This window comes from Bactrocera oleae, chromosome 2, assembly GCF_042242935.1.
Source record: "Bactrocera oleae isolate idBacOlea1 chromosome 2, idBacOlea1, whole genome shotgun sequence".
NCBI classification, from domain to species: Eukaryota; Metazoa; Arthropoda; class Insecta; order Diptera; family Tephritidae; genus Bactrocera; species Bactrocera oleae.
Window position 1 is genome coordinate 53,628,976 of NC_091536.1, and position 25,506 is coordinate 53,654,481.

Sequence of the window (25,506 nt, forward strand, 5' to 3'; positions counted from 1 at the left end):
GGGTATACAACGGATTTCTATCATCAACCACCCTCCGTATTCGCCTGATCTTTCAACATATGACTATTTTCTATTTTCAATTGAAAACCAATGACTCAAGCAGCCGCAAGTAAGGAGCGGAAGAAATAATGAATAAATGACATAAAACTCTATGCATGCACTGGTTGGTCGTTCCAAACATTTTATTGAGTCTAATTATCCTATTTTGTATACCATAGATAATAACTTTCAATGATAATATGATTTGCATTTTACTCTATGTATAATTTTTTAATGTATACAAATTCGATTATTTTTAGGACACACCTTGTACAATATATGAGTGTACGGGGCAATGGCGTGCAAAGTGATGCATGCAAAAAAATAAAAAGTCGACTCGGAACACACCATTACATTTGCTAACGAGGAGAAAACAAATTAAATCATTAGATTGTGATACTGATCCTTTAAACTTAAGTACCGAGTGTAGTTATGGTGTGTCAAAAGATGCCGCATATAGCAGCCCGCATAGGTACAAATATATTAACATATACATATACCATCATATCCCTAATGAATACGAGTACAAGGAAAATCATTAAAAAAACTAAATCTCTCTTTCCATCAGCTGAGAAGGGCGGAGCTTGTGTTCACTCTGCATAAATCACTCACATTTAGGCTCATTAACAATCGGAGCGCTGCAACAGATGTTTTTCCGAACAGGGTACCAACCATGTATACACCACCACTACAGCGACCAACAGCACGACCGGCACCGTCACTGCGCACACGAACGACAGTGTTTTAGTATGAGTGACTGGGTGAAGTCGGCAGAAGCTCACAGCATCCGCTCAGTAGCATTTTGTTTGTTACAAGCAGATAGTCTGTGCATAGCATTGTGCAACTCAATTAGATTAACGCCGCGTAACAAATCCGAGTGACGTAACATCCGACTCATAAGGCACAGCAACCCTCTGTTTAAGAGCATACACCGATTTAGTATGTTGCGCCATCCCTTCGTCGATGTCCTCGCTGACTTTTGAGTGAGATGCGTGTCAAACAATCGAAGCTGAAAGTACGCACTGCGGATGCGGATGCGATGCGAAATCAGTGACAGTCGATTGGCTGCAATCAGAGTTGCAAGTATTTAAACGACGCGAAGCGGACGGAAATTAAATATCTCGATCGCTTGTCGCCTATGAGCAGTTAAACACTTCCGATGCTAGGTCGATTGGATTTACGGATTTTGTTGACCATTGTCACCCTCCGCATCATGTAAATTGATAGTGTCGGCCGCAAGGAATATAAGTGTTTGCTCGGCGTCCGCCAGCGCCATTACAACAAGTGAACGCATGGTGTAAGGAATCCGATATCGAACTTTGAACTATCAAGTTAATACTTAAAAAACATTGTGTATCGAAACGTCGTGTGTATCGAAAACGTGTGTAAAAATTTGTGAACAACTAAAAATTTCAAAAATTTACACAATTTAATAAAATAAGTTTAAAGTGTCTCAAAATATATCCGGCAAAATGGTGATGCTTCAGTCACCTGCAAAAAATGCCGAAGCTTTACCAGCGAATACCGTCGGTGACCAGCTGAGTCCGAATTCTAATCCCGAGTCGCCCAAATCGAACACATCACCGGAGATAGCATGCAGTAATGCCGTCGGTGCTGCCACGGAAACGTCTACAATCGCGGGATCGTCGTCGACATCAAAGATACCGAAATTCATTATTAGTCCACAATCTCTATTAGTTACTGACGGTATTGGCGGTAGCAATGCCGCCACCATGACTTCTACCAGCAAAATGCCCAATACAAATGGCGATAGTCTACGCTATTCGCTGGAGCGTCTCAAGCAAATGACTGAACTAAATGTGGTAAATCGTCTAAGTCCTACCGCGAAAGCCAGTGATCCTCCTGAACACGCTGAAATGGAAAAATTCAAAATTAATAACAATAATAATAATAGCGTTAGCAACTACAATACTAATGGTAATGGCACAAATTCCGGCAACCATGAGTCCAACAATCGTCGATCAGTTTCACCACAGGCAATTACGTACCATAGTCCGCCGTTACGTAAGGCAATCGAGAGTAACGATGGTTCGTGCCAACTGACGCGTCCCGAGCCATTGTCTCATCCACATGCGGCATTGTTGCAACAGCATCCACATTTGTTGCAAAATCCACAATTTATTGCCACCGCTGCTGCGCAACACCATCATAATCAGCATAACCACCATCAACACCAGCATCAGCAACATCACCATCTCCACCAACTTTCACCAGCAAATCACACACATCCACATCCCCATCATCCATTAGCGGATTTTAATCCACTACGTCCACCACTATCAAACATAGTCGGTTTGCCGACGACACTACCAGCTGCTTCGGATTTGCAACGTCTTCCATCACCAGCCAGTTCACCGCTATCGCTACCCACATCACCACATCAACCGCATTCCGAACAGCCACAATTGCTCTCACCCATGCAACCGCAACATCAGCACCAGCAACAGCAACATTCTGCACAACAAACCTTTGGTTCTGCCAACGCCTCCACTGTCAGTGGAAGTGTGGCACTTTCGGCGCAACAACAACATCACCTACTGTCAACACCACCCTCATCAATGCTGCTCAATGGCCCGCATACTCTTCCACATACCACCCCACTGGCCAGTTGTAGTCCGTCATCAGTACTCACAACGCCACATGACATGGATCTGGAAAGGCTTAAACTGGTTGCGGCACAAGCTGTAGCTGCCCGCTCCACGGTGGGTTTGAGCTCAGCTTCTTCTGCGTCGAGTACCTCCTCCGCCGCCGCTGCTGCCTCTATGGCTGCCGCAGCGTCGAGTCTGTGTTTGCCGCCGTCGAATTCTCGACCGGATCTTAGTGATTATGGCTTTCGAATACAGTTAGGTGGTCTGGCGGCGGCAGCAGCTGCAGCTGCGGCCACTTCGCGTCAAATCGCAGCGGCGCATTACGCACGCAGTGATACTAGTGAGGAGTTGAATGTGGATGGTAATGATGAGGACAGCAATGACGGATCACATGGCACGCCTACGGTGAGTCTTGCGAATTTTTCAAATTCAAATTTAGCTGCGAACGATTTTGCAATTTGCTTTATATTGATATAAAATGTAATATGCTTTTATGACTCCAAAGTCGGCTCATAGAAAATCGCATATAATATCACGAAAGTAAAACCAAATAATAAATAATATGCAAAGTTATCTTAGTTTGAATAATTTTGGGTATTTATCGCATATTTGTATTAGTTAGATTACTTTTTTGGTGTGAAATTTATATACTTTGAATTTATCTTTCAGTTAGGCTCCTAGATATGGATCAAAAGACCCTCATGCTTAGACGCAGCTTTTGGAGCTTACCATAAATTTTCTTAAAACAGCTAATATTAATTCTAGCTAATTCGCTTAGTGGCAGAACCATATAGCTTATTTGCGTCTAACAAGATGCATGGACAGTGTCCAGTTAGAACTACTACAATTGCGGTAAGATGATCTTTATTAAGAGCAAGTAGTTCAAAGCTTCTCTCACGTTGGTCTGGTTCAGGAGGAGCTCACAGCCGCACAAGTGAATTTAACACTAAAAAGCGAAAATGCAGTGTAATACCGACTCGTTTTAACTTTGAAGGAATTGGAGATTCAGTAGTATTCAAAAAGTTACCTTGCCAATTTTCAAAGCATTTACTACTTTCGAATTAGGAACAGAGAGCATAAGAGTAAATGTAAATACCATATTTGTAATAAATTGGACCAGCGGTTGTTAAGAAATAAACAATATCCTTTATTTCTGTGCCTTTTGGTTTTATTCATGACAGAATATTAATAAATATTTCGTTAGAACTCGACTGTCATAGTAAAATGAATTCCAGTGGTGGATATATTTTATTGAAATGAGCGCTTAGTTTTCAAAACTATTTAAAATGTCCAAAAGTTTTGATAATTTTATACATATTCTTGTATGCTGCGTTTAATCCAAGTTCGTTTCGTAACAAATAAGCGTATCTAAATTAGTTCGTCACTTTATTCTAATCATTTTTTGTAAATGTGGATCTATACTTTTCCTAATTACTTATGCTATGTGTATAAAACATGCTTCCCTTTATTACCTTAATAGGCCTGTCCGGTTGACCTTAGACGATCAGTACCAACATCCGCCTCAACAGCGTCCTCGGCGACAAATGCTTCAATGGAGAAAGAGGCCACCAAACGTTTAGCATTCTCGGTGGAAAATATTTTGGATCCGAATAAATTTACCGGCAGAACTGGATCACTGGGCCATTATGGTGGACGTGGTTGGGGTTCAAGCAGCAGTAATGCAGATCGTGATGATGAAATGCACGACGATGAACACAGTGAAGACATGTCGGGTGAGTTAGAACAACGTTTTCATAAAACTTAACGTAACCTCTCTCATACATCCCGGTTGCCCCTTCTATATATTATACGGATTACCAGTACTGATGAAATTAAATTAAAATATTACGTTTATTCAGTAGTAAAAATAACAGTGTTACGAAAATAAGCTTCAAAGTTATATTATTTACTGAATTGAATTTGAAGTATTTTACTTGATATAATAATAATACATACATACATACAACCCAAGCTAATAAAAGGGTATTAAAAAAACAAATGAATCAACACTTCAGTTCAGCTTTCACACAAATCGCATTTTTGAATAAATCAATGTGCGATATTTTTATATTTCGACTTCAATCTTCAATGGAAGTATATTTCTGGCAAGGCAATAAACAGAGCGCTTTTGCCCACACACACACACACAGATTCTTACGGGAAGGGGGCCCACTTTAACTGCGTGTTGAATGTTGGATATACTGACTGGCTTTTACTTTAGCAAACATGATGATTTTATTTGTATGAATTTTGTGGCTTTTTGGAAGGATCGGAACCATCTTTGTTTTTTGCATTCATCAGTGGCGGCTCGGCAGGTGGGTTGGCTATGCTTATGTGTGGGTATGCTTTTGTTTGCCTATGCGTTTAGATCTCAATAATACAAATATACATATGCATATGTATGTTGTACTCACATTTCGTTTCATTTATGGTTATGAGATGCAAAATGTGATTTTCTATTGAAACTACGAATCTTTGAAATTCAGTTTATTTATTTTTTGTATCAAATCTAAAAGCTTTCTAAAATGTCGATTTTTGAAATACTTACATGTGTGCCTACTTATACATAAATATGGATGAATGAGTGAATGAAGTCCGAAATTCACCCACCACTGCTCTCCCATTTATTTATTTATATGTACCATATGTATGTACATATGAATGTATATGACTCAGTTATGCTCTAGTGAGTTTTGGTTTGATTGATATTTTAATTAAAAATTTGTTTTATGTTTTGGCGATTTTCGATTACACTTCTTGGTGAATACTCTATCAATATTAAGAGAATATTTTTTGGAACTAGTAAACTCCTGAAAATACTCGTACTTATTTATGCGAATCTATTTTAGATTTGATTCGGATTTTATTAAATACTAAATGTGTGGAAGAGAGAGAGAGAGAGAGCTGTGCAATCAAAATTGTATTTCTAAGACTAAGCCATGCATGAAACTATTAATTCAATTGCAGTTCCACCTTTTAGGGCATTGATCTCCATATACCAATGTTATTTCAACAACTTTGTAGAAACAAGAAAAAACGTTAACTTTGGTTGCACCGAAGCTATTGTAGAATACCCTTCACAAATAAAAAAGTATACAAGAAATTTTTGATCGGTCGGTTTGTATGGCAGCTATATGCTATAGTGATCCATTTTAAAAATTTCTTCAGATATTGTAGTAATGCGTTATATATTTATATAATCGTATTTTGTGAAGATATCTTTTCTGATTGTGTATATTACTTTTTCTCATTTCAATCGACCTATCTATCTATTTCTAATAGAACGTATGTTATTGAAATAAATATTCGCCTTTTCTACCACTTGCTTAGGTATTTAATAAACTAGAAATTCCGGGGAGTCACCTTCAAAATCTCCTCACCAAAAATTACTTGTATGTATACGCCTCTGCTTACCCGTATACACCAAGCTCTTGTAGCACGCAAATTAACTAACTACACACATTATAAACACAATGGCGTCCATCATCATCAACACGTTATCGTCGTGTTTGTGTTAATAAAACACAATTAACTCTATCAATGGCTGAATGACTGTCGCCTACTACCCGCAATCTGTCTGCAGACATCCATCAGCTAGGCGGCTCGCCGGCATTCCTACCGCCAGTCAGCCACTCAAATTGACTTAACTCGATAGTCGTTAACGTACCACTCGAAATAACAGCTAATAAAACAGGCAGCAAAAATACATGGAAATTGTGTTTCTGGAATGGCGCAGCAGTGTTGGCGGATCGACCGGTTGGTCTGGAGCACTCGTAGAGGAAGGAGCGCGAGATTTTTGTTGTTGGCACTGCAATAACAGTCATTACAGCTGTGCTCGGTTAGCTTACCGTGGAGAATTGCTCTTTTGAAGATATATGAAATCAGTGGACGTTATTTTACCAACAAAAACTACGTAAAAGTTCACAACCCAAGAATTACTAAATATAAATATGTTAGGCAACTCCCAAAAATATTATTGTGGGTGCTTGCATAGTCAACTATTCATTTAAACCATGATTACAGCATTAGTATAGTTAAACATTGCTTCGTCTTCCATTAAATTATCTATTTTAAGTATTTATCAATAAATCGTATTTACTTCGGGATCAATACACTGTAATTTAAAAACCGTTTTGTTCTAAAGTTGGTTTAGCTCTTTGAGTATTAACAGCTGACATATCCCGAAAAAGTAATAATAATTTTATTGCAACAATTCGCGAAGTCAAAGAAAACTATTTTGACTAACGTGGTATTCATTTTGAATTACTGTACAGACCGTTGTTGCTAGCATTATTGTTGCCATTGTCAATGTCGATAATGTGTACTCTGGTAATGATAATTACGGAGAAACGCTGCCATAGCTAGCGAATGACCCTGAGGGCAGTGCGCAAATTGCAAGCTAAGGTCTCTACAATATTGCTCCCACTCCTGCTTCAGTTAAGAACAATGGCGGACAGACAAACAACAATTCAGTTAAATACATATACACCACTGGCACACATTCAGTCCGACATGCACACATTGTCTCTGTGGGGCTTGAACCTCCCTCCTGCTTTGCTGGTGTATGTGGCTACTAATGCTGTATTCTCGTTATTGTGATTGTTAGTGCAGCGGCTGGACTCATTAATTAGCAAGGTACTTAATTACCGCACATTTATTTAGCGACTCAATGAGAGTTTGGTATTCGCTTTTACGAGTGTCACAGCGGTTGTTGTTTTAATGAGGCTGTGAGCCGGTTGTTGCTGCAGCCTTTATTGTCGCTGCTGCTGCTGCTGTCTACTGCTGTCTATTACAATCGTTGGCATTGTTCGCTGATCCTTCGGCATATTTGTGTGTTTAACTGGTGCAATTTGCTGAAGTGGTGCCAGTAGCCGCTCCACTGCCGGCTAAAAGTCGTTGCTGGTTGTGTATTCAAGCGAATACGAATTCTGTGAGTGTGCGTATGTGTGTATGTGACGTATACTCTTAAGTGTAGATAAGTATGTTTGAACATCCCAGAGTTCATGACATGCGCATTGCACGCACGCTTTTACTTGTATTGTGCTACAGATTACGGTTATGTGGTTCTTCAATCATACATACATATACTTGTATTCAGATACGAATATTTACATATGTGTAAGTGCCTTTTGTTTTTGAGATATGCCATGACATACACATGTAGACTTATTAATGTTGATAGTTGCACAGTGACCCTCTGTCAGAATGTTTAACAAAATTCACCAGAAATCGATGTATCGAACCTTCACTTATGTATTAAAACTGCTTTTTGCGTAAACTTTTAAAGTTTTTTTTAGTTGTACTTGCTGTAAATTTTCTTTCTTATGGTATTCATCCCCAAAGTCTGGCAACCATTTAATTGTGGGTGGTTGCTTGGCTGCTTTTGTAGTTTACCAGAGCCACTCACAAATTCTCAGAGTACTGGAGCCATCCCTTCGCCATTATGATGTGTGTTGGTGGTTGATTAAAATGTAAAATGGCTGCGAAGTTTTGCTGTCTGCTTCGTACTCAATTTACTTTAACAGTTACTCGCTACTACTTAGATATGCCATGAATCATATACCGATATGTCATATACCGATGGTCAAAGAAATAATGTGTGGAGAAATTCTGCAAATATTTTTATTAAAGATGATTACTGCTCTTTCAATTTCAAAAACATTCTCTTAAATTTGTATGTATTCCCTTGAAAAATATAAATTACACAGGTCTACAGTAGTTTCGTTGTCCGAATCGACCGAATATTTGTGCTCACAATTCATGGTACTATCAATGATTTTGTAAGATTTGCTCTCGTTTATTTTTAAATCTTTAGTTTCACCCGATATTAGAAAAATAAGAAAACATGAAAAATTAACAGATTTATTGGTTATACCAGTTTTATTTTGAAAAATAAGGATACATCAAAGTAAACAGAGTGACAAGTTTCAAAAACATATGTTATATCTCAATCATTTTATGAGCTTTTCCTTTATTATTTTTCAGTTGACAATCTCTTTTTAAGAATGAGCAATAATCTGCCATAATAGGACGATCCCATCAACTTTGATACTGCTCTTCCATCACTTTTAGCCCTAGTAGAACCGTTCTCTCCGTTTCTCAATATAATTTTCTAAGTTATCTGGATATATCCAGACGATTGCGGATATAGTCTAACTTGATACTCGTATTTGCTCTTAGAATTTTTAAGCTTGTCAGCATATTTTGCACAATTTCTTCAAGATAGTTTCCACTATCAATACCGAACTTTTCTAAGCTTCACAGTTATAAAATTAATAAAATCTGTATTTATCATGAACCGCCGTATTTGAGGACCAACAAATGGTTAACGTTTCACACCAAGCTTCGGAAATTTTCTGCAAATGTAATTAAAATAAGTAAGGAAGGGCTAAGTTCGGGTGTAACCGAACATTTTATACTCTTGTAACTTGCAGGGAACAAAATCAGGAGGAACACCTTCAAGTTGTAGCAAAACTTTATCAAATTAAGAAAAGTATTGCCTTGATTTCATTCATTTAAGGAAAGAGGATACTCTGTTATTAGAAAAAGATTCTTTCTGAATTTCATTAAGTTTCTTACATATTGACCGATAGATGCCGTATAAAGTGAACCGGAGATTCGAAAATGTTTATGTTAGGTATATGGGTGTTAAGGGAAGTGTTCATTTGCTTGTACCTACTTTTGGCACAAGTTATAGTACGATTTCGACAATTTTTGGACGTATGATGAAATACCTTGAAAGCAATATTTATGCAAAGTTTTATTTTGATAACTTTATTGATGTTTGATTTGTTTACTGCAAAGTGAAAGAATCAGACGGAAAATAAAAGTTTGTATATGGGAGATAGGGGACTATCATCCGATTTCGCCAATTTTTGCAGTGTCTAATATTAATTTTTGGGTAACGTTATACTAAAATTTGTTTGAAATCGGTCGAGTAGTTTCTTCGATATAAGATTTTACCGTGAGCGGTGCCACGCCCCTTATTCAATTTTCACACTAGATCCTAAAGAGACCTTCTTTACCATCCTGGTTGTGAAATTTAATGCTTGTGGCTCATTTGTTTAGTGAGTTATAGTACTTTTAGTAATTTCAAACATAACCGTTATGTGGGGAGTGTTATCCAATTTTACCCATTTTCACAGTGTTTAAGGTTAGGTTGATATATCTTAAGCCGGTACCAAATTACAGTTTTTCATCTTAATTTGCGACTTAGTTATAGCACTTTAAAAGGTTTCGTTTAATGGCGTTTTGTGGTCGTAGCCATGGTCAAGGACTATATGTACCAAGATATCTCAATTTTTATACAGACGGGCTGTCAGACGGACAGACAGTCACCCGGATTTCAACTCGTCTCGATTAGTTTTAGGTGATAGAAACAACCGTTAGGTGAACAAAACTATTATACTCTGTAGCAACATGTTGCAAGAGTATTACAGTATCTTTTACCTCCAACGCTTTGACAAACTGCTTTATCATTGCTAAATTGATCACGTATTAAAACCCTGAGTTCATTTTAATAAAATAGCTTTGCCTGTCTTTCACTCCCACTGATGGATTTGTAGGTATTTGGCGGAATGGTTGTTTCTGAGGGCATGTGAACTACTCTTGAAACACAAAAAGAGATTTTGATTGAGTAAAAGTGGATTTAGATCCAACATTGAAAACAATAGAGGTATCGCAAAACTATCAGTTATACCTAAACTTTTTGAAGCTATCATCACTGACCATATAACCTTTTCGATTTCTCCGTTAATTTCCTCATCTCAGCATGGATTTCGTAAAGGGAATTCGACTATAACAAACTTGCTTGAATTTGTAATCTATGTATCATTGGGTTATAAGGAACATAAGCATACGGATGTTATACACACAGACTTTAGCAAAGCTTTCGATAAAGTAAATCTCTCGATTCTCATACATAAACTTGATCTGCTGGGCTTTCAGCCAAGATTTCTTCAATGGGTATCTTCCTATCTTTATAATAGAACACAACGAGTGATACTTGAGGATACACCTTCAGATACAATTAATGTTTCTTCAGGTGTTCCGCAAGGTAATCATCTTGGCCCGATTCTGTTCTTGTTGTTTATTAACGATACTCTTCAGTAATAGAATTCTACTCTGACGACGTAAAGCTTTTTAAATCATACACTTCAACTGAGGAAAGGTGTCCGTTGCAAACAGACTTAAACCATTTGGTTGCATGGTAGAAATGATTTGCCCTTGAATCTCAATAAATGTAAGATGATGTGTTTTTCCCGTAAATCTGTGCACCACTCTTCTTATGTAATAAAACACCATATTCTAGAGCAAGTTTTTAACTATGTTGATTTGGGAGTTAATATGGACCCTAAGTTTAATTTTAGTCTTCATATTGATACCGTGATCTTGAAAGCAAAAGCTGTCCTCAGTTTTGTTAAACGTTGGTCTAAAGAATTTAGAGATTCGTATGTTACTAAAACACTTTATACAACTTTGGTTAGACCTATATTGGAATATGGCTCTGTTGTATGGAACCCTAGCTACCAAATCCATTCTGACACGTTAGAGTCTGTTCAAAAACAATTTTTACTTTTCGCCTTAGCGCATTTCCGATGGGATTTTAGGGTAAGTCTACCTCTATACACTAGTCGTTTAAAACTTATTAATCTACCTACACTTTCTAGTCGTAGGGAAATGCTTGGCATAATATTCTTAGTGAAAATTTTGAATGGAACAGTTTGCAGTTCTTTTCTCCTGTCTGAAATTAAATTTAATATCCCGGTTCGCTTTTTGAAGCAGTTTAGACCCTTACTGCTAAAAGCCTGTAGATCGAATTTTGAACTAAACGAGCCATTTCGCCGTATATGTCATGATTTTAATTCTCATTCCAGCACATTTGACTTATCTGACTCACTTTTCAAAATTAAAAAGACTTTATTGTTTTCTCTCAATAAATGAAAATGTAACAATTTATTATATTGTAACTATAAATCTTAGCTGTTGAAATTTTTGTTTCTGTAGCTGAGCAGTTTTAGATCTCAACACTTAAAAAACTCTCTTGCCTTTTCTGACTCGGCTAATTTCGCACGTATGCGGATTGCGCCCCTCCCCTAGAAGACTGTGGGTCTTGAGATATCCACTTTTGATTTTTAGTAAAACCTCAAAATCTTTCGCATATTTCCGGTAAGCAGTTTGTGATGTTTGCGCGAAACTGCAAAAATAAATTTTATTATTAATAAGCCGATAATATAATCAAAATATAAGAAATAAAAATTTCAGCACATTCAATATTTTCATGAATAAATTTGTAATCTAGACACATGAAACTATCAAAAATTGCTGAAATATCCAGGGCAACAAAAAAAAAAATTTTTTTAGAGCTGTGTTATAGCATTGTTCAAAAATACGGGGGTTGATGTGAAACTTGATCCATTATTGTCCAGGCTTAAATACACTTTGTAACTAAACTTCGCTACCATATGTGCAAGTCAGTATCCATGGGTGTCATATACCCCTTAAGGAAAAAAAAACCTTTCAAACAGAAAATTCAATGTACTCTCCCCAAATATGAAGAAAAGCTGGACAAAAAATCATATAAGCCCCTATGAATAACAAATAAAGCAAAATTTATTAAAACCATATTTTCAAATAAACACATTCGATAAAAACTATTTATGGAATTTAATTCAACGACAACCAAACAAAAAAGAAAGCGAGGTTTCTTCACGAATTTAGGCACGAGTTATTGTTTAAGTCAACAATGTGTTCTCCGAAGAAATTGTTCAGATCAGATCACTATATCATATAGCTGCCATACAAAGTTATTGTAAGGAACCTTTGTATTTGTGAAGAGTCTCATAGCTAGAAGTTAACGTTTTTTCTTGTTTGTATTGCGATTTCTTCCAATTCTCTTAAAAAAAAAAATGTATAGTAAAATATTCACCCAAGCAGACCTCGAGTTCATATACGACGAATTCCGAAGCGTTTTTTAAATTTAAATTTGGTTTTGAACTTCATATTTCGCGGATATGGCTTTTAAAAGGCTCGGTTTCTAACCCAAACGAAATATAACCTACAGCACGAAAAAAATATTTTGAATTAACTGAATTAACATACGTTTAAGTCAACGGAAACTTAAAATAAAATTCATTTACACATATTTTGTGTAGATGATATACAATAGTTAAACTACCGTTGGCTTAACGAAACCTTTGTTTTAGCAAGGAATGACCAAAGAAAAATATAGCAGCGTTCGCAATATTGAATAATTAAATTTCTTTGCATTTGTAATAAAAAATATCAATATGATAATTTTGATGGTTCGTTAAAACGAAAATTCGTTATTTCGTAAGTTCCTTATCCTGGACGACCACTGTATACATAGTTCGATAGTGGAAACAGACCATCACGTGAGCACTTATTTAATTGCTGAGGAACTAAAGATAAGCCAGAAAACCGTTTGGAACCATTTGCATAACCTTGGATTCAAAAAGGAGCTCGCTGTTTGGGTGTCACACGAACTAACGCAAAAAACATGATGGATCGAATTTCCATCTGCGAATCGCTGCTGAATCGCAACAAAATCGACCCGTTTCTGAAGCGGATTGTGACTGGCGATGAAAAATGGGTCACTTACGACAACATCGAGCGCAAACGGTTGGTCAAAGCTCAAGGAAGCGGCCCAGATGGTGGCCAAGACCGAATTGACGGCCAGGAAGGTTTTGCTGTGTGTTTGGTGGGATTGGCAAGGAATCATCTACTGCGAGCTGCTCCCCTGTGGCCAAGCGCTCAATTCGGCCCTCTACTGCCACAAACTGGACCGCTTGAAGGCAGCACTCATCCAGAAGAGGCCATCTTTGATCAACAGAGGCCGAATTGTGTTCCATCAGGACAATGCCAGGCCATACACGTCTTTGGTGACGCGCCAGAAGCTCCGGGAGCTCAGATGGGAGGTTCTAATGCACCCACCTTATAGTCCGGACATGGCACCAAGTGATTACCATCTTTTCCTGTCCATGGCGAACGCGCTTAATGGTGAGAAGTTGGCCTAAGAGAGGGCTATAATGAAGTTGACATCAAGTTTACAAAGAAAACGGCGCATATTTGACTTAAATCGGACAAATGTACACAAAGTTGTCATCTTTTGAAAAACCAATAAAAAACCGAACGAACTTGGCCTAATATTTTGTTAAATACTATTGTTGTGATGGGTTAAACGCACTTTGTCGATACAGAGATTAACTACAGGAGTTGTATGGCTTTATAAAGGATTTTAAGTCAGTCCAAGAGTGGAACCCATCATGAGTATCAGTCATAGAGCCTAACTCAATCTAAAGTCACGGTTATTATATGATAAAAAACACGGTATTAAGTAAAGGTCCAAAAATGATGTAACCAACAAGGAGATCTGCATATGTACAACTTATAAATCGCAAAATTTTCCGCTTTCCTAGCCACTTTGATGCTTTATATAGGATGCACTCGAACATTTCTGTAAACATATTAATGTGAATACCTGCTCATTATTTACGATTAATTAATGGATATCATTTCTGAATCTGGCATTTGCTTTCAGACATTAATTTGCATATCTCATTCAGGCTCAAATATTCACTGCGTCTTTAAATGCGCATTTATGTAAAATATCAAGTTTGTTATAAGCAATTATAATTTTTTGAAAATACCAAAATGCGACAGAAAATGCTCCCCAAGGACAATGAGCAAACATACATACCATATATATTTGTATGCGAGTATATATACATATGGCTATAAGTGGTTGTTGATGAAATTTTGTTTGTCGGTAAGATTGCCGCAACGAGTGAATACGATTATAACGATAATAACAAGGAAGATGTGAGAAGGCATCAGATTGCGGGCTTCTGCTGACGATGCAGCGCCTTGCATGGGATAGCTTTACAACCACCAACCTACTGTTTAAATTACTGCCGGCATTCTGAAAACCACTCCTACCTAGCAACGCACCAATCGTCTCCACCGAATTGTTGTTTGTTTGTTTTTGTCAACGATAAAATCTTTGTGAATATGTGTTTATGTGTGTGTTCTCTTTATGTTTGTGTTTGGTTTGAATTATACGATGCTACTGGTAATTAACACTCTGATTTCATAATTAAGTTTATGACTTAAAAGGTATGTATGTTTGTTGTGCATAGCTTTCATGTGTTCGATATATGTACTAGTGTGTATGTGTGTTTGTCAAGCTCTTGTGTCCTTGCTGTGCTACGTTGAGCCAAGTTTGTTTACTTTGCTGTATTAGTTTATCAGTATCCAATAACTTAAATGCTGCTACAACACTTTATTGATTCACAGGGGCTATAACTAAGACCTGGGTGTGGGTGATAAGGCATACAAGTATATATAAACACTCAGATATAAACCATTACAAACCAATTTAAGTGCGTTCGTTGGTTCGTTTAGGTATATATCAAATATACATATTTATGTTCCACACGTACATATGTATATTTTCGTTGCGTCGAAAGAAATATTCTCGTAGATATTCTCATACAAACATACTTTGGTGCATTAGTGAGTTTGCGTGTCCCTATGTCGACAAATTTTCATAAACTGCCATTTTATTAAGGGCTTCGCCTCTTAAACTTTTTTAACTACTGAGCTTTTGAAATAAGAGCACTTTTCATGTAATTGCGGTACATTAAAGGTGTGTGCGTACACAATAAATTGTTGTTATAATTATGGCAAATTTATAAAGTGGAAATTTCACAAAACACAAACATAATTTGTTTGTCATTAAAATTTCATTGCACTTGGTATATAAGTACACACATAGATACCCATAAACAAGTGTGAGTAAATGGCTTTGCAGATAGATGCCGCTTTGATCACACTAATAGCTTTGCTTAATTTAATGGAAGCGCAAATTAATGTATTTGACTTAATATTACATGCAAATATTTTAACACATTTTACATAATTATAAATATGTAAAACATTTTTAATTGTGCATACATGCTGAGCTATTAGAGTTTAAGTACTAATTTACTAGGGAAAATGTGTGCTAATTTAGTATAAAATTAAATAAAAAAGTTAAACTGAAAGAAAAACGGCTATAATAACCTTTACAAGTACAAAATGTTCCTTAGAAGAACCTAATTCCAATAATTCAGTTTGTAAGGCAGCTATATGCTATAGTGATTCGATCGGAGATTGCACCTTTGCCTTAGACAATAAAAAGTTGCCATACTTCTGACAAATGAGCAGCTTCTTGGGGAAAAAGACTTGTGCAAATTAAAGATGTTCAAATGCTGAGGGACTGGTCGCGTATATATAGTCAGGTAGATGTACAGACATAAAGGCGGACATGGCTAAATCGACTCAGCTCGTCTTGCTGATCAATTGCATAAAGGGTGATCCACTTCGAGATTCCCTGTTAAAAAAAAAAAAACACAGAACGATCTCAACAAATCCATTGATTGATGCGATGTGTGGGAAGTGACGCCATCTTGTTGAAACCAAATGTCGCCTTTATCACGAGTTTCAATTTCAGGCATCAAATGGTCGGTTATCATGGCCCGATAACGGTCGCCATTGACGGTTACGTTCTCACCGGCATCATTTTTGAGGAAATATAGACCGATGCTTACAACGGCGCCCAAACTACACCAAACCGGTGTGTTTTCTGGATGAAATTGCAGCTCTTGAATCTCTTCAGGTTGCTCTTCGTTCCAAATGCGTCAATTTTGCTTGTTTACATACCCATTGAGCCAGGAATGGTCATCATCGTTGAACGAAATTTGGCTCGAAAACGTCGGATCTTCTTGGAACTTTTCCTAAGCCCATAGAGCGAAGCTATGTCGCTTGAGAAGGTCGAGCGGCTTCAGTTCTTGCACAAGCTGTATCTTATACGCTTTCAATTTAAGATCTTGACGTAAAATGCGCCAAGACGTTGCATACGTCAGTCCGAGTTGCTGCGAACGGCGCCGAATCGACTCTCTACGGTCTTCGTGTACACTCTCAGCTATATTTTCTTCACTGCGTGTTGGATGTGGTCTATTCGGTCGAATATTATCCAATAACAAATGCTGGGTCTTAAGATGGGTGATTGTTTTGCGAATAGTACGCTCAGTAGGCCGATTATGTTCATCATAAATTGAGCGAAGCGCGCAATACATTCATACAAACATAAAATTATATGCCTTTATTAAGCAATATGCATACATAAATAAATAAATGTATGCATTGATAAAATAGAGTTTCTGAAAATACATTTATGCACTATAGTTCTGTGCACTTGAAAACTAAATATGTACACACAAATAAGAAAGCTATATCTCATATTACATAAAATAGATAATATACAAACACACACACACGCACATGGATTGAGTTGTACAATTAAAAACAACCCCATATCGTGTAACGATACATTCAAACATACACATCTACACATACTTTAAGTTAGAATCAAAATTGTATATAAAGACGAGAAAAAGTAAAATAAAATCAGAATGAATATATTCTCAGCTCAATAAATATCTTTATTTTCCCCCACTAGCGGTAAGAGTCTAAAGAAATGTTTTGTTCGAGTATTATTATTAAAATGCCGTGACCTGTAATACAATTAAGCTTCGTAGAAGAAAAACGAGAAAGAGCAATATGTTAGAGTCATAGTGAATAAATTGTCACATCGACGACTCCGATAAAATCAACCGATATCCTCTAAGTATAAACAATTTCAATTTTTAATTGACAAGGGACTGCTTAAGGCAATTGCATAATTTGATGAGGGTTGGAAATCGCGAATAGAACCCAGCGGAATTTAAGCGGGTCATTCTCCAGCTCTATAATTTTATGTAATTTATATATCTCTAAGTCACTGATTCGACCGTAAACTTTATACGAATATCAAAAGCTTCTTTGGTATTCATATACTGGCTTGAGTACAAGACAGACATCCATCATAAAATGAAATTTTTATGCACTCTATTTGCTGTGCAGTCCCTGTCATTTTACTGCACACACAAAGTGCATTCTGCATCTACTTGCAACGGCCGGCAGTCCTTGGTAAAACAAAACAACAATTACTTGTGCAAAGATTTGCTTCCGTTTCCACTGTAGCTCCGCGGACCTCCCCCTCTTTGCAGAACTAACTGCAGTAAAACAGATTTGCTTATTGCTTTTAATTTCACTCATTCCATCGACGTAATTGTTGTTGGAGCTGTATCCGTCAACAAACCTTAAATATTAAATGAACCATGTTATGATGTTAATTTTCTGATTAATTACCGCGATGTTATGTCTGTGTGTATGTGTACGATCAAAGCACACACTTCCAAATGCATACGTCCATGTTTTTGTTTTTGTTATAATTGCAGCAGCTGATGGAGTGCAATGATTACGTGGACGCGGCCACTAGCTGTTGTCTGTCGCACTCGAGCCGCAGCAGCCCTTAGCCCCCATACTCTTCCTTCTCTTTACACTAATGTAAAGCAAACGAGCGTGTGTTTGCTCGCGCATGTTTGCCTACTTTTAGGGGCTGCAGCCGATACTCACACCTACACCTAACCTAATTTCATGCAAATATGGCCAATGTTGTTGGCCAATTACCAGATTTGTTCAAGCATTCTTCATCAATGTGCGGTGTAATGATAAACGGTGTTCGGTAATTCATTTGCGGATGACAGGAGTAAGGCAGACACTCCAAAGTAATAAGATTTAAACTAGCATGATAATGTGGGAAGTTGTCGCCACACACGCACCCATAGGCTTACCAATTTGGAGTGATTCGTCTGTGAAAGAATTTAGAAACATTTTACTTCGGGTTGACAGCTTTCCTTATCCCCATCTGCCACCCGTTTCACGTCGCACCCTTTTCGATTTGCCACGAATGAGTTGAATTGCGTCAATCCAATTTTCCCCGTGTAATTTGTGTAAAATCCGAATGTTTGCTTGTGCCGCACCGTCTCCTTGAATAAACTGGCATAGTGGCTTGCGTTGAGCACGACTGGTGACAACAAAGGGTTGCGCCATGCCTTGGGCTTTCCATGCTAGATTGTCAGTTTATTTTGGCATTTTAAATTGGTTTGTCGTGTAGTTAATTTGTTAACACGAAAAGTTTACGGCCAGAGTTTTAGGTTTCTTTTATGCTAAGCTCAAGCCAGAAGCCAATCGGTCCACTTATTATCGTGGTATGAATGTTCTCGCGCTTGTTGGATGGATTAGCGGTTTTATGAGGGTTTAATTTATTTAAAGATGTTTTGTGATTCGTCCCTCCATTATTTGTGTATGAGTTCCATTCAATCTAAATAGTAAAAATATAAACATATTTTATAATTATACTCTTGAATTAAATATTATATTTAAAAATTATAATTCGTATAAGTACCAACAGAAAACTATCAACGCGTAGAACAAAGTTTCTATTTGTTTCTTAGAGAAAGTATGTCATAACTGATATAAACAAACGTAAAGTTTGATTTTTAATCTCTCAAAAACAACTCAGTACTTAAAATTAATTAGCCATACTGCATCTTGCTGTTAAAATATGGCTAAATAGAAATGCAAATTATTGATTTATTTTAAGTTTTAATTTTAATTTATCTTTTTTGATAAAGAGAGCAAACAATTTTTCCAAAGGACAGTAACTAAACATTTCATTTGTTTTATTGTTAACGTGTATTTTAATGTTAGCGAATCTTTTTCCTTAAATCAGGGCACTAAAATAAAACGGATTCTACAAATTCTTTGACAACAACTTTAGTAATAAGGTAACTAACTAAAATGGGGGACTGCTTTTGTTTGTTGGGAGGCACCAGGGTTGATTTATCTATACATGTCGATTTTTGTGAAGTTTACCCAAAAGCTTAACTTTTTTTGCATTTAAATCGATCAATATTTTAAATAAATCGGACATTTCCGCATTATTTCTTGTGTAAATAAGAATGAAGACAACGTCTGCGAAGCTCTTTAATAAGTATATTCAACATATTTATGTAAGTTACATAGTTAAGTCCTTACCAGGGTTGCGAATTTTATTATTCAAAAATTTTGGATCAAAAATTAGATTTTCAGTTTTGGGATTACAAAAGAAAAAAATTCAATTCAGATGTTAATTTAATAATTTTTAATGCGTTATTTGAGTTCAAATTAGTGATTGTATTATCATTACAATAACAATCAATCCACTCGCATTTTTAAACACTCTACCGAATATGTTATGTGATATTTCTGAATACGTTTACTTAAGTCTCTATTATTAATGCAATTGAAAATGTTATGTCATACGATTGCATCTTCAAGCTAGTAATTACAATTATACTCGATTACAATCACAACTTTATATTAAAGGCAAACAATCTGGTCATGTAATCAAATCGACTGTTCAAATTATATACTCCTGTCGAACTAAAATTATGTGTTTATATTTATTGTAATGAAGAATTTAATTGCATACACACATATACGCACATATTTATACACTTACTCATATAAGTAAATGTGCTTGTAATTGATTTATTACTCATTTGTAACCAATAAGCAATGCAAGCAGATCGCATAATGTTTTGCAAAGCGAGCAAATTGCTACAAATGCTTATATACATATAATATGTACATATGCATATACAAGTATGTATACGAATACTAATACTTAATGTACATATGTATGTGTGTGTGAGGCATGAAGCAAACAGGCAAGTTGTTAGCAACCCGGATCAAGAGCGATCCATCTTATAAAAGTGTTGATGATTTGCGTTTAATTGAAAGACGGCCCAACGAAAGTGACCATATGCACTTGATAGCCGATGGGCAACACCCACTGAGACAACCATAAACGTATGTACATAAAAGTAAGAGATACAATGTACAGTAGTATTCCGAAATAACAAATATTCGTTTTAACGAAAACCGCTTATAACGAACAAGCAATTTTTTTACATTGAGTACCTTAAATAACGAATAAAGGAAATTTTTCAGTACTCGGTTTAACGAACAACACCGTTGTTATAAGTAGAAGGGGTTCCAAAAGTATATATAAAATAGTGGTGAAAACAGAATACAAAACAGTTCATGAAAAAAATTCAAAAAAACAATAACTATATATATATAATGTTACTATATGTTTTGTATTTCTTTCCTATCAACTAAGTGTAAGAGCAGGTTAATTTTGTTGAAGAGTATGATCTTTCTATTTCGTCATTCTTAGGGCAAGATGAGGATTCTTCGGCAATAAGGAAAATAATTAAATTCTTGAGTTCGACTTTTCCAAATGTAAATAACGTTAAATTATATGCTTAGACCTGCTTATTCCAACGAAGTAATCGACGATTTATCAATTTTTTAAATAGCTATAGAATTTTAAAATATTATTTATATACAAATATTTTGATCCCATAACAGTAAGGTAACATGCATAAACGCTTTGAACTGTTCGTTTTTAACAAATAATTCAATAAAGAATATATTAATCAGCAATTTTCGGTTAATTTACTAATTATTATTGAAAAACATACCTCGCTAAGTGAATACTCGAATTAACGAAAAATTCGATATAACGAACTGGTCTGACAATTAGTGTGTTCGATATTTCGGAATACTACTGTACTGTATCTATGTATGTATGTCTAATAGTAGACATGAGAGCGCCCCGCAGCTGAATGAGTGTGTTTTAATTGAATTTTGATTGGCACATGCCGGTGTGCCGAATGAGTTCGAAAAATAACTGTTATGGATGAGCTCTGTGTTGTTGCACACCCACATACATGCAAACAGCAAGAGATAACGGAACATGTGTACCCTCACGCGGCAACAGATAACATTATGCATGTACGAATGTGTGCCGTTGCTCTCACAAATAAATACACACACATACACTTGTTCACCTTAATTCCCTAAGAGCGCGTGGGCGGTTGCTCATATGTGTGTGTGCGTCTGCGTATTTGTTTGTATTGGCTTTTCCAGTTAATTCCGTAATGCTACTCGTGTTGATGTGTTGTTATTGTTGCTGTAGTCGATCCCCCTATTGTTTGTTTTGCTATCATTGGAATTGTTTTCTTGGTATTCGTTTTTGTTATTGTTATTGCTGTCAGTACTTTTGTGTTATTGTTGTGATTGAGCAACGCATCGGTGATTGATTTCATCAAATGACCACTTCGAGTTGCGGCATTTCCACCTTCATCAAACGGGTGACATCAAAGTGTCGTAGAAAGGCTTTAAGCGCCCGGACAAACCCCTGAACAGTCTATTATGGGGCTAATAATGTTGGAGAGGGATGTTAGGTGGTGTGAATGATTGATAGCTGCCGAATGCTGAATGTCCTTTAAAATGTTAATTGTCTCGTTTATATGATTTGCAATGATTTTATGGGTTTTCTTAGTTTATTTTCCAATTTTCAATTATTTTTTGCAGCTCACGACCTCAATGACATGGATCAGGATGACATGTGCGATGATGGGATGAGTAGCGACATTGATGATCCGGGCAGCGAGACGGACTCAAAGAAGGGTGGCAGTCGCAATGGTGACGGTAAGTCGCAAGGGGGCAGCGGTGGCGGTTCAAAGCCACGACGTGCCCGCACCGCCTTCACATATGAGCAACTGGTGTCGCTGGAGAACAAATTTAAGACGACGCGTTATTTGAGCGTTTGCGAGCGACTGAATTTAGCATTGAGTCTCAGCCTAACCGAAACGCAGGTGAGCACTGAGATTAATGACAATTTTCATAATTTCGAAGATTTCAAGACTCATGTATTTATGTACTCATTTACGTTTTAAAGAACTTAAAGTAAAGTACATCAAAGCCATTTGGAAATTATATCAATTAAACCCTTAAATCAATATTTTAACTGTGACAACATGTATCCAAATAGCATTCCTAATTCAAGATCTTTTACGTAATTTTAGGTGAAAATATGGTTTCAAAATCGTCGCACCAAATGGAAGAAACAAAACCCCGGCATGGATGTAAATAGTCCCACAATACCACCGCCACCGGCGGGAGGCGGTTTCGGACCTGGTGCTTATGCCAGCAGCATCCTCTACTCGCACGCCGTGCCCTATCCACCATACGGCCCTTACTTCCATCCATTGGGAGCACATCATCTCAGTCACTCGCACTCATAAAATTGCAAGATGCAACAGCGACTGTTGCAAATATTAGAAATGCGAAAATATCAAAAGCGCGACGAACACTCGACTAAGATGGGCGGCAGTGAGAGCAGATTGGACAAATAAAATACAGCCCTGAGGGCATCTGATTGGCTTGGGTTGAGCAACTTAACCGGTGACCCTTTGTAAAATGTTATTGCAGTAATGTTTGAGACTAGACCACATATTCAATATACAATTCTGCTTAGATTTGTGTATTACTGTTGCTGCTTTAAAATGTTAATGCTTACGAACATCGATACAAAAAGAAACTTTATTTGCTGTCAATTCTGCACCTCAGACACACAACCCTCTATTGTAAATATGTATGCTGTGGAATATAATAAGTATTAATTTCATGCTGAATTTGAAACTGAGGGCATTGATTAAAAATTTAATACTATATTTAGTATCAAAAATTAAATTGTGAACAATGTATGTAAATATATAATTCAGACTATATAAATACGTATGTATGTTAGGTAATCATAATTATTGTAGATATGTAAAGCTTTAAATTAAACATTAGCTTCTAGTAAAAGGCTCTGCTTTTTATCTCTAATTGCAAGCAAACTAAATCCAAATGTGAATAAAATTAATGAAAACACCAGCGATCATTTTTTAAACTAAGTCAAAGAAAATCAAAATTAAAATTATAAAATTTAAAAACATTAAACTACGTATGTCATAAAAATATATAACGGATTGGCATTTTTTTGGGGTTTACTCACTAGGATTAAATAGGGGATGGTAAAAAAATTTTTGTGAATATGGTTTTCGACAATGATTTGTTTAAGCCGAGCAAATATTGTTTTGCAAGAAATCAAAGAAAATAATTTCTTTAGACTGAACAATGGACGTGGCACCGCCCTCTTTTAAGTGAATTCGGACTATTGATATGACATAGTGAGATCTAGTATTGAAATTAGAAGAAAACATTTTTATGATAACAGCTTTTCTGCCAAAACTAGGTAAAATCGCGTCATTACTGCCCCTAACCTCCATATACCAAATATTAAGTATATCGATCTTTCGATTGACTTTATACCGCCCAAATCGGTCAACATGTAAGATATCTTAATGAAATTCAGAGAAAACTTTTTCTAGAAACTCGTATGATTGTGCTTAAAACTCATAAAATGTGAAAATTATTTTCACAAAATTATGTAGACACATGTTTTCGAGAGTACTTGAGTAACGCTAAACGTTAATGCAATCAGTCCAGATCTTCCTCTAGCCCCGATGTACGCGACATAGTGATCCATTTCCATCAAACTTTAAAGCATTTATATCGGTCAAAATGTGATCTTTTAATGAAATTAGGTGGACAATTTTTATTAAAAATAATGTGGTTTACTGAATATGACGGTCTAAATACCGTTTCGGTGGGACGTGATATTAAACGTGGTATAACCAAACGCAGTTGCTTGTACAAGGTGAACTCCTAAACTACTAAACCGAGTTTACTTAGCACATCGTGTTCAGTTTGATCCTATTTTTCGTAATATAACAGTTATAGACCCAATAATTATACCTAAGAGTGGGCGAACTTGAAAGACTCTCACAAATTGTTAGAATGTAAAGAAATGTGTAAACAAGAACATATTATAAAAGACGAAACTTCGAAAATAATTACATTAGTTGATTTGCCGTCAGGCGAAGTTATGAACCGATGGTGAAACTCACTTACTTAGGCCTATCCCAAATATAGATAATAAGTTCACAAAGCTTAATCAAAACAACAAAAGAGTTCGTTTACACAATAGTCGGTTTCATGTAACCGCATCGAACGATATACTATATTCTTCAACCACACCCAACTCTGAACAGGTTAAATATGAGAGTTTAGAGCAGAGAATGGTTCATTTATTACTTGTAGGAAGATATCTTTTTGTTGCATCTATGTATTTTCAAACTACAAGTATGTGTAGAAGACTGTGGGCCAATTATTGCTTAACCTTTTTCCAAGCCATTTCGTATTGAAGTTACGTTTTGGGGACGATTCGTTGGTAAATGTTCGAGATTATGAACTGATTTCATCAATTTAGGGTATTTAAACCAATAAATACTCATACAGCAGTGCTAGAATAACTAACATATGCAGTTTACTTCGTTAATATGCCGCACTTGCAATCAAATAGACAAGTAAATTGTGAAACGAAATAGTGAAGTCAACTACTTTTAGAAGATATTAACAGTATCAACTTTTGGATATCGCTTTGTAACGTTCTTTCAATGATTAAGACGTTTTCCGCAATGTATTAGAATAAGTGGCATCCAGCTTTTAGTTGTCAAAAAAGGTACAGATGTCAGAAGTTGCTAATGAATGACTAATTACACGTTTTATAAAACATGCAATTTCATTTAAAAGCGTGACAATGATTTCAACCAAGCGACCACATTTTCTTTATTATAAATCATGCAGAGCGCACATAATCGTTCATAACTTACATTAGTATTACATTTTGTTTAGTTTTGTTCGACAAAATTTGACGCAACGCTTTAACATTTTGATTCGGTCATATCTCAAGTATATTTTTTTGAGTTGAAGGCCATATACTCTGCTTGCCATATGGAGGATTGAATTTGTTCAAACACTATCGCTCTTTAATTCTTCGCTCTCTAAATTTTGCGGATCCCACACGGTGTGTTGTTCTCTGCTCAAGTTTTTCAATTTTAAACTCCTAATAAGACGCTTGACCAGAAATTTTATGGTGGCCATTAACGAAAATCATAACTTCCTATTCTTG

General features: G+C 36.3%; 1 protein-coding gene and 1 long non-coding RNA gene across 2 annotated transcripts; one reads left to right on the forward strand and one right to left on the reverse strand.

Moving 5' to 3' along the window:
• The first annotated feature begins 805 nt into the window (after nt 1-805).
• On the forward strand, nt 806-23,457 carry slou (homeodomain transcription factor slouch). The gene is made up of 4 exons (XM_036357938.2): nt 806-3,053; nt 4,129-4,381; nt 22,020-22,303; nt 22,514-23,457. Exons 1-4 carry the CDS (start codon nt 1,512-1,514, stop codon nt 22,730-22,732), a joined length of 2,298 nt encoding a protein of 765 aa, XP_036213831.2. The 5' UTR covers nt 806-1,511; the 3' UTR covers nt 22,733-23,457.
• Nucleotides 4,664-5,169, reverse strand: LOC118680010 (uncharacterized). Its single transcript, XR_004975539.2, has 2 exons — nt 5,063-5,169; nt 4,664-5,004 (listed from the first exon to the last, which is right to left on the reverse strand). It is a non-coding gene; the product is annotated as an uncharacterized lncRNA (long non-coding RNA).
• Nucleotides 23,458-25,506: the final 2,049 nt, after the last annotated feature.

Excerpts from the sequence above, each read along its gene's own strand:
- slou (XM_036357938.2), top strand. The coding sequence starts at position 1,512 with ATGGTGATGCTTCAGTCACCTGCAAAAAATGCCGAAGCTTTACCAGCG. Across the intron at positions 3,054-4,128 it reads GATCACATGGCACGCCTACG|GCCTGTCCGGTTGACCTTAG; the intron begins GTGAGTCTTGCG and ends TTACCTTAATAG. Across the intron at positions 4,382-22,019 it reads ACACAGTGAAGACATGTCGG|CTCACGACCTCAATGACATG; the intron begins GTGAGTTAGAAC and ends TATTTTTTGCAG.